This window comes from Propithecus coquereli, unplaced genomic scaffold (assembly GCF_000956105.1).
Source record: "Propithecus coquereli isolate 6110/MARCELLA unplaced genomic scaffold, Pcoq_1.0 Scaffold28, whole genome shotgun sequence".
NCBI lineage: Eukaryota > Metazoa > Chordata > Mammalia > Primates > Indriidae > Propithecus > Propithecus coquereli.
The window spans coordinates 15681488-15692068 of NW_012148396.1; the positions used below are offsets into that span (position 1 = coordinate 15681488).

The 10581-nt window shown below is 47.4% G+C and overlaps 1 protein-coding gene across 1 annotated transcript in view; it reads left to right on the forward strand.

Moving 5' to 3' along the window:
* ATP10A (ATPase, class V, type 10A) overlaps window positions 1-7443 on the forward strand; it is a 146787-nt gene extending 139344 nt beyond the window's left edge. The window contains exons 16-21 of the mRNA XM_012647992.1: window positions 1386-1511; window positions 5087-5287; window positions 5701-5781; window positions 5861-5965; window positions 6437-6624; window positions 6769-7443. Of these exons, the coding sequence (XP_012503446.1) occupies window positions 1386-1511; window positions 5087-5287; window positions 5701-5781; window positions 5861-5965; window positions 6437-6624; window positions 6769-7384 (1317 nt within the window). The 3' untranslated portion in view covers window positions 7385-7443. The remainder of the gene's footprint in view (window positions 1-1385; window positions 1512-5086; window positions 5288-5700; window positions 5782-5860; window positions 5966-6436; window positions 6625-6768) is intronic.
* The last annotated feature ends 3138 nt before the right edge of the window (window positions 7444-10581 follow it).

Here is a 10581-nt window from a genome sequence, read left to right on the forward strand (position 1 = left end):
GGCCGACGCCTTTTCTTATTGTTCTATGTGCTCAGGTTTCCTAGGTGACTAGGTCCCTGTTGCCTGCATTTTAGTCCACTAAGCGAAGGGACATGGCTGAAGTCTTTGAGAAATGGCCCGCAGCATGCTGAGGCAGCAGGGATGTTGGGGGTCAGAGCCGAGCCCCCAAAGATGAGCCACGAGGAACGGGAGCTCCCCGGCACAGCCAAGCTGGGGGAGGCCATGCCAGGCAGAGGGTGAGCAGGAGATTCTGCAGCTCTCGAGAAGTTTGGTCTTCCTGGGCTCATCTGGTCCTCTGCGTGTGTTGCACACCCCCCGGAGCCGAGCACTGACTGGGGACCAGGGGTACAGAGTGGTCACAACATCTCCAATTCTGGCTCTCATGGAATTTCCAGAAAAGCTGGGAGCATTTGGTTCAGAAGATTGATGTTCTAAGGTTTCAAACTTTTCAGTTGTGTTTAATGATGTTATTCCATTTCAAGCCTACCACATGAGGCATAATTTACTCTTTATGTGCTATTTGTATATAGGGAGATCAGTTAAATTTTAAAGGCAGATTGATGTTTTTGTGTAGAATAATCCTCTGAAGGTAAGAAATCTAGCTCTTCCTGCCATTTTGTTTGTTTGTTTTTTTCCAAATAAAGAAATTCATCATATAATGAGGTTTCAAGTTATTCTGGGGACAAAAAGTATCATTTTGATGGCATTTGTCTGGCCCAGTTAGCCTGATTGTGTAAGCACGATGCTCAGAGAAGCGCAGGGAAGCCCAGTGTCCTTCCGGTCCATAAAGGGAACATGCGTCTCCATTCCTTCCTGCTCCGCGTCCACTGCCCACAGCCGGCGTCCTCGGATGGGCTACACGGGAGGTCAGCGGAGCTATAGCCCTGGCCTTGCCATCACCTCTGGCTCCTGTGGAGAAAGACCCAAAATGCACCTCCCAGGACAACCGAAGTTCTGGCACGTACAGAAGGAGCAGCTCCAGCTCCTCTCTGGGCGGAGATTGTGGTGTGATTTAGAGAAAAATAACCTCCAAAGGTGGAGAAAGAAATTTCATGCATATCTGTGTCTTTTGACTTGTTAAAAAACGGCATGAAAAATAAAAAGAAAAACCTTTTAAAACCCTTCAATTACATATATTTGAAACCCTGAATGACTCTTATATGGTGACGTCCCTGAGCCAGCATGTTTGGTGAGGTTGAATTGTAAATTGGACAGTAAGAGAGAGCTGATGGTGACACAAGCCTCGGGCAGCCACATTCACACTGTGTTCAAAACTGGATTTTTTCTTTCTGTATTTTGGCCTTGCATTTTGGGGGAGAGAGGACAGACCTTATGCCAAGGGAGGCACCGCCACGCCAGTAACAGGCATGCCTCTCCCTTTCAAGGCGGTGATGGCCAGCGACTTTGCCGTGCCGAGATTCCGCTACCTGGAGAGACTCTTGATTGTTCACGGACATTGGTGCTATTCCCGTCTTGCCAACATGGTGCTGTACTTCTTCTACAAAAACACGGTAGGTATTTGATGCCCATCTTTATTTGGATGGAAAGGCCCAAGATTCGTAGGCCTATCACCTGAATGAGGCTGGCAGGCCACCCCACGCCTCCCACCCACTTCATCCTCCTGGCCTTTGTGAGTTTCCCCGAGTCCTGGCCTGGCCCTGCACCCCATGGGCTCAGAGTCTAACTCATGGGCATGTGAGAGCAGCTGCACCTCTGAGGGGAGCGGTGGTGGAAACAGGTAGGTATCACTAGAAAGTCCACTTACAGCTTTAGAAGAAGTCATGGAATGAGGAGGCCAGCAGTTTGCACAGGGTCACACAGCTAAGTCTTTGAGGCTGCCTTCACCCCAGGCCACTGCCACCTGCTCCCAAGCTCTTAACACATAGTCCACATGCTTCCCAGGAGCATGCTGCTGGGGGCTGCGCAAACGGGAGTCCCCTAACCAGCACTTCCTCTAGAGTAGACAGCAACAATCACTCAATACGCAGAAATATTCCTGGTAGTCCTGGGACCAAAATGAGGGACTTAGTCATGCTGTGATTCCCACGCCAAATGGCCTCTGTCCCAGAACATGCCCACACTGGGCCAGGTGGGAGAGTCCCCAGGTGAGGGAGGCTTGGACCGAGCAGGAAGGGGACCTGCCTGCCAGGCCTTGCCACACTCTGCTGGGCTTGCAGGGCAGGCAGGTCCCTCTCTGGCCACCTCAGTCGGTAGCTAAATTGACGCTCCTTGAAGTCACAGCCAAGTTGGCTGGGAACAATTCTGTCTCTCTGGGGAGCTGTGAATACAGGTCCCTGACCCATTTCATTGGCTCTTGACATTTAACTCTTAGTTCTGTCATTACTGCATCTGTGGCAGATGCAGGCCTCTTCATAGTCCTGCAGGTTGGACTATGTGGCCATCTGAAAACCTTGCCCCACTTGAGATTTCTAGATATTTTGCTGAGGAGTTGCTGGGTTGTGACTTGTGGCTCCTGCCTCTGATAGTTCACAGCTGAATGTACAACAAGGAGATAAAATAAATAAACTCTTGGGATCAGTGACCTTCCAGGGTAGTCCCATAAATGTAGCTGTCTTGACACCAGAACTCCAATGTCAAGACTATCCTGTACTCTTTTGAAAAGAGTAAAATAAAATAAGTTAAAAGGTTTATTCTTTTTCCAATTCCATATGAAAGTCTCTATGTTAGCTAACTCTATGCTGCCATCAATATACCGCTCATTCATGTTCTTGTTTGCTCTGGAGACTACACCTGCCTTTCTTTTCCCACCTCTTCCACCCCTTCACTCTCACCCAGTTTTCGAAACTTCTAGTAAATGAATACAGACACTCAGAACCAATCAGGGCATGTCTAATTTGATAGGTTTGGTCCTGGAAATTAATTCAGATTAGGTTCTGCGAGGGACTGTATCTGCAGAAGCCTATACCCCTCTGCCCCGTGCTTGCTGGTTCACAAGTCCTTTCCCCCAACGCCCTGGCATTGACTGCCCAGCACAGAGAGACCTCAAGTGCACAATTGCAAGAGGTTACCAGCTCCCGAAGGAGTAGATGGGGGAGTGGGGCTGGGTGGGGTGCAATCCCAGCCCTGTTTCCATCACCCGTTAGCTGTGGGATCTTCAGCAAGGTATTTGCTGCCTTTGGATTTTTTTTATCTTAAAAAGCAAAACATGAATTGAGCTAGCTGATATCTGTAATTCCCAATTAAAATTGCTCAGAGTGAGCGGATGGTGAGAATGATGCAGGCCAAACCGTCCAGCAGTTCAGATGCAAACAAAGGCCAAAGTGGCCACCTGGACTGGGCACAGTCTCCTGCCTGTCACCGTGAGTCCCCCCTCATTGGAGGACACAGGAGGGACAAGGGGGCCCCTGTTTTTATTCCATAAAAATGCAGGGTCTTTGTTATTAACAAGCATTAATCCACGTGAGTTCAAGGATAATCACTGTGTCTCCTAAAATGAGAAATTCATTAGTTTTAGGAATAAGTTAGCCATCCTTTCCAATAAAGAGCAGAGAAGAAAAGTTTCCATAGCAACCATGGTTTGGGAAGAAAGCTTTTTGGTACTATAGGGGGAAAAAACCCCAGTTATCTAAGTACTTTGCTTCCTCTTGCGCTTGGCTCCATTTGCTCACTGATGACTCATGAGGCCAAGCCTGTGGGGGTGGGTGAGAGAAAGTCAGCGTAGGAGTGAGAAAGGCAAGAAAGTCAATGGAAGAAAAATCTAAATTTGTCAGTTTTCAGTGTGTAGGGGGAAGGTAGCATTTTAAGAGATTTAAATCATAGATTGAAACAGGACTTGGAGGATATATGTCATGGTAGGTTTTATCAACGTAGATTAACGTTTCTTCTAATCGTCACAATAAGCCATTTTCAGGTCCATAAACCAAAGTGACTGAGTCAGGGTCAAAAACGTAGATAGTTGCAGCTCCAGAACCTAAACCCAGGCATTGGGGTGTCCAGCACAGAATGTCCGTCTACTCTATCATGTTTCCTTTTAGACTGTGCCTATACCCCAGGCCATGACCCACTCTACCCATGGTTGAACAAGTTGGGTTCACTACTCACACCATGACCATGATCAAGTCATTTAACATCCTGGAAACTCAATTTCCTTCGCTCTAAATGGGGTAAGAACACTGGCCCTGCTTAAGCTTCAAACAAGGGAAATAACTACTAACACTAACAACATGCCATGGGTGAGCACTTGGAGTGTGCCAGGGACTCTGGTGAGTACTTTAAATGCATTAGGTCCTTTAATCCTCACAACCACCCCATCGCTAAGTTTCATTGGAATGCCATGCCATAGATGAGGAAACTGAGGCAGAGAAGGCTTAAATGATCTGTGCCAAGTTGCACAGCTACCAAGTGTAAGGATGTTTTGCAACTGCCATGTGCACCCCCCCCCATAAATGCACTCAGGCCACAGATATTCAGGGATCTAGTGATAGTGAAAAGAGGTCCACCCCACTGAGCTGAGGTTCAGCCTCCCTGGGTCTCACCTTCCTATTTACAATGTCTATAACTCACCCTCTGGCAGAGTGCCCAGCAGATAACCAGGGCTCGGTCGAGGCAGCAAGGTTGATATGGTCATTGGCTTTGCTGTTGTCCTTGTGATGGAAGGAATTGTCCACTGCTCCTCATCGGAAAGGGTGTGTGACTCAAGAGGAGATAGGATCAGAGATGTAGCCACAGACAGGATTTGTTTGGGGTCACAAATGGAGGAGGAGTATTAGGGAGGACGTCCCAGGCTCTCTTGAAACGTGAGCAGCCCTAGACCCCTTGTTGAGCTTTGATTTTGTTTTATGTTAATGATCTAGGGCTCTTCAGGCAGAAACCCTCATCCTTCTTAGGAATTCCCAGTTCCCTCTGCCAGGCCTTCGTGCCTAAGGGAATGAGGAGGGTGCAGGATAGGAGGAGGAGGACGGGGAGGCAGAGGCCAGCAGCAGAGCTCGAGATTAGGGATGTCTTTGGAAGAAATTGCTGTCTATGCATTTACTGTTTACAGTAAACCTCTGAAGAACTCTCAGACCCCTTGGCTAAGAATCTGCAAGTACAACTAAAGCCCTCATCCTTCCTTCCTTGATTTCAGATGTTTGTGGGCCTCCTGTTTTGGTTCCAGTTTTACTGTGGCTTCTCTGCATCTTCCATGATCGACCAGTGGTATCTAATCTTCTTCAATCTGCTCTTCTCATCGCTTCCCCAGCTCGTGACTGGGGTGCTGGACAAGGACGTGCCAGCCCACGTGCTGCTGACCAAGCCGCAGCTCTACAGGAGCGGCCAGAACATGGAGGTAGCACCCACCTGAGTCTCTGCCCCTGTCTCCTGCCCTCTGAGTTCACCTTCTGGAAAGGGCAAGTCCCCAAGCCTCCCTTTAGATGGGCACCGTGGACAAATTGTTAAAATTCTAGCATCTGGCTTGTGAAAGGAGAAAAATGGATGCTGTGTGCTTGACTCTGTGGTGTGTTAAGTGTAACGAGTGAGAACTGTCTCCACCCCAGGAGTTTCCAACAGCCCAAGGAAAGCCCACACCAAGTCACAGGTGATCAGTGAGGCCTGGGTAGGGATTTTTTAAAGCAAGTAAGTAAAAGAAAAAAGTGATTTATTTTTAATGGGAATTAAGAAGACAAACCCATAGGAAAGGACAAACAATTGTGTACACCACGCACTTCCCTGTAATCTCCTTGCTTTGTTTTTGTGTCCCAGGAATATCGACCACAAACGTTCTGGTTAAACATGGTTGATGCTGCCTTCCAGAGCCTGGTTTGCTTTTTCATTCCTTACCTGGTAAGTTGGCACCTGGCACAGTTTTTCCCATCAGCTGCACCTTAGGGACCCATGAATACCAGATGCTGCTGTCTTTCAGGCCTACTACAATTCAGACGTGGACCTGTTCACCTGGGGGACCCACATCACGGCCATCGCACTGTTCACCTTCCTACTGCACCTGGGTATTGAAACCAGAACTTGGGTAAGGGTCACCTGCTCAGTCATATCCCAGAGGGTGGCCATGCTGCGGGGCCCACACTTTCCTGCAGGTTCCGTGAGACCTAGGAGGCTTTTCTGAGTAGCCAGGAGACTTCAAAGCCTTCCCCAGGGTGATGAGAAAGAAATTGACACAAATCCAAGCCCCCTGGTGTGTGGGGCACCTGGGCAGTGCTCTGCTCCTTCTCCCCTTCTTTCCCTCCTTCTCCACCACACCCTCCCCTTCCCTACCATCCTGCCCTCCCACCCGACACTGCTCACGGCCCGTGTGTGTCTTAGGCTGCTCCACAGGTTCCTGAGGCATCCTTAAGTCCCACCAGCCACCATGAGAAAGACCCCGGTTTTTACTAAGCCCTGAGAGCATGACGTCCACTCATTGATGACTAGTGCGTTTTTGTTGTCATCATCATCACTTTTAAGTAGAAATAAAAGCCCTTTCTTTCTCTTTCCCCCTCAGACCTGGCTCAACTGGATCACTTGTGGCTTCAGTATCCTTTTGTTTTTCACTGTGGCTTTGATTTACAATGCTTCCTGTGCGGCGTGCTATCCTCCGTCTAACCCTTATTGGACTATGCAGACGCTACTGGGCGACCCTGTGTTTTACTTGACTTGCCTCATAGCGCCTGTCACCGCGCTGCTGCCCAGGTGCGTATCAGAGGTGGCCGGTGCCCTGAGTCCCAAGTGAGCTCCGAGAACACTCACCTTGCTTTTGGCCTGTGTGAGTCTCAGGAAGCTCAAAGGCACCACCTGTAGCAACAGCTAACTTTTTTTTTAATGTGCTCTTTCTAGATTATTTTTCAAAGCCCTCCAGGGAAGCCTTTTCCCCACCCCACTGCAGCTGGGACGCCAGTCAGCCAGCAAGAGACTCAACATTCCCAAAGAGACCTTTGCTCAGGGACATCTCCAGGGAGACCTGAGAACTGAGCACTCAGTGGGGAGGACCATTAGCCCCTCTGCATCCCTGTCCCGGGACTGTGTCTCCCAGGACTATACCTCCCAGGCTTCTTGGCACACACAGCAGCCAGCCTGCTCCCCAGAGGCCATTGGGGAGCCCAGCGTGGTGGACAACAGCGTGCCATTGAGGGATGACACCGTACTGGAGGAGCTGAGTGCGCAGTCCCTGGGGTCCTCCACGTCGGGGGCAGCTGTTCCAGAAGGGTGTCCCGAGGAGTCCAAGGTGAAATCCACCAGTGCTGGCAGGGTTGCCCCCCTGTCGTCCCTCTTCAACCTGCCCAACTTCAGCTCGATCAACTGGATTTCTTCCCTGTCGCTGGTCAGTGGGCTGGGGAGTGTCCTACAGTTCTCCCGAAGCAGTTTGCAGATGGACAAGCAGGACGGAGAGTTCCTGTCCAGGCCCCCTCAGGCAGAGCAGGACTTAAGGGGACAGACCACGGACTACTTCTAGGAGCACCTTCAAGGGGTCTCAGCCGACTGGCTGCCATGGAAACCTTGATTTCAAGGCCTTTTTTGATATATATTATGTAGGTGTTAATATTATTTATGTTTATTATTTGCACAGAAGAGTTCTAGGGAGATGTATTTTTAAATGTTTCCGAGGCTAACACAGGAAACGAGAGGTACCAAAAAAGAAAGTTTATTTTTTAAAGTTCTAAGTAGAGTATATTGAAAAGAAAAATAAGAGCTTTAACGTATATAAAAATTTAAAGAAGAATGACACTTGAAAAGTCTGTTTAGATTTATTTTTTCATCTCATTTTGTAAGAAAATGCAGTATGGTTTGTTTTCTTCAATGTGCATGACCTTCACTTTTCCCGAGTATAAACGTGGGACTGAGCACAGTGAACTTGGGCAGGTGGGGACACAGACGGCAGCGAGCACAGGTGACGGAGGGCAGCGCACATGGCCCCCAGAGGAAGGTTCCCACTGGCTTTTGATTCCATCCATGTGAGAGGGCCAGGGCTCCACTTCACCCAGAAAAGGGAAAGTTAGACCTCAAAAAAATTCATGTGTGAAGTTCATTCCAATGTTCAGTTCTCCACAGGCATTTCATAAAGATCGCCTTGTGGGTATGACAGCCCTTACGTAGTGTTTTGCCTGTTAAAATCAAAACAAGCAATAAACAACCTTCACTTTGCAAAGAGAGTGTGTCCTGCTACCACTGTTGTGTGAAGTGATCAATATCTGACCTCACAAAGTGTGTTCTGCCTGCCGCAGAGCACTTCCTTAGGGTGAGTCCTTTTGGACACTGCCAGTTTGGTGACACAGGCACCACTGTCGCTGCACAGTTTGTTGTGCCATGGTGCCCTGCACCAGGCAGTCAGCTCCCTCAGGCCCTTCCTGCCCGGGGGCTGGGCTGTTCAAGTGTGTGTCCCCAGGCATTTGTCTGATGAGCCATCAGGTCTGTCCCTCTAGAAAAAGAAAGGGGGAAAGATGATAAAAGTCCGAGATAGTTCTGTGGCATTTCCTCTTTTGAACCCTCTTTCCGCTTTGTCTAACAGTCCCAACTCTGCTCAGCACTGGGGACGTGAAGTAGGCAGGGTGTGCAGGACCCAGCAGCATCTGCTGTGCAGGACATACGGTTTCTGTGGACACCTGTCCCCAAGAACAGCAACACAGATGGGGCAAAGGATCTGAGGACAAAGAAAGTCCTGAGCACAGCACATCAGGAAAGAATGGCAAGTTGTCCAGTGAGTGTGGCTCATTGCAGGCAACGGAAAATGCACATTGTTCTAGTCAGGCAGAAAAGGAAGGCACAGCTCGCTGTCTGCAAGACCAGAGGGAGGTTGAACTGCAGGGTGACTGGCTCTGCAACTCAGATCTGGGCTTTTTCTCCCGCCCCTCAGCTTTCAGGGCCAGTGCTGTCCTAAGACAGCCTCTGTTCTTGTGATGGAATGGCTGGAGTCATCTCAGGATGTAACCACACATCACACCGTCCTGAGGGAGGAAAGGATACTCTCTCTCCACATTCCAAACAGAGTCCCAGTTTCCTCAGCCTCACCCTGCATAGGTTGTGTGACATCCTCAGAATGGAGGGGATTGTCCTGACTGGGGCTCCCAACTTCCCTCAAAGTGCCAGAGCTTTGTGAGTGAAGGCTCAGAGGAATATCTGTGTCCTGTTAGATGGGGGAGACAGAAGTGGGTGGGAGGCAGCTCCAGCAGCCAGCAGTGCCAGACCACAGGTGACAGCCCTCCCAACCCTGCCTCCCCCATGCCTGATGCTACCTGGTCTGCTCTCAAGGCAACATGCCTGAAAAGAATTTTCTTGGGAAGGTGCACAACACTTCTGTTTCCTGAATTAAGGTGATGGTCGTTAGCACAAAGTATAGGAGGAAGAACTATATGCATGTTTACCTGAATATCTGAGGGTTCAAAATGCCCCAGCTTCCAGATTTTCCTGTACTCACAATCTGCCACCTTTCCAAAGACCATCTTTCCTCTGCACATACTTCCTCTTGGGAAATGGAATGACCCAGGCAGTGGCTTCAGGAATATGCATACCAAAGCCGGTTTAGATAAATAAACATCATAATGGCACTGACAGCTCCTCTTTGGGATGAAGAATATTCATAGACATCTACAATAATAATCTATCACAGCTAAGTTTGTTGTCAAAATGAACATAGTACAGGGATAAACTTCGTGATTATCTCAAAAAAGCACTGAGTAATATATGTTACCAAATCCTAATAACAAATCTAAAATAAACAGGAAGGCTGGCTTTCTAAAGCTGCCTCTGTCCTTGGCAACAAAATTGCTTGATTAGTTATTTGACATTATACAGCATGTCTATTTCAAAGTCAAAACCAATTAATTTTAAATTCTCAGAGGTCAAGTATTGTGGCCTCTTCACCTTGTATCCCTGGCACTTTGCACAAAATCTAGCAGTTTGAAGGTGCTCAGTAAATGTTTGAAGAATCCAAGAATAAATGATAATCCTGAAGCGCTAAAGGCATTCTTGTTAAAATCACAGTTAAAGGAAAGCCGCTTGTTATAATCCATTATTTAGTATTTTTTGGAATTTCTGGATAATGTAATAAGTCATGAATTTTTAACAAGAATGAATATTGGCATGTTAGAGACCAAATTACCATTGCTTACACATGGTATGATTGTATACCTAGATAATCCAAATGAACAAATTTTAAAAAGCCTCTCAGAACTATTAAAAATAAAAGGAGGAAATAAATTGGCTCACTATGAGGAAAACAAACCACGGCTATCCATAGAGCATTGATAACCAGTTAGACATTGTAACAGGAGTAGGAAAAGATCTCATTCACCAATACAACACCAACACTAGCAAAAATTAAAATGCTGAAGAATAACTTCAGTAGGTATAAAGACAACTTTGTAGATTTTTGGAAGATGGTAACTACAAAGACATGCCTCGTTTCTAGGTTCTGCATTCCGGACAAAATTTCTGCAGCCTTTCTAAAATGTTTAATTCTTTTTTGTTTCTTTTTTATTGTTCAGGTGGTTTTTTTTTTTTTTTTTTTTTCAAGAAAAGAACAAGATGGTTGTAGAGTTTATATGGAAGTAGCTTCAGCCAAAAACATCAAAGAAACTGCCAAGAAATAAAAGTAATGCAGAGAACAAACAGTAAATACTTTATGAAATGCTAATGCTCAAAATAGTGTAATTC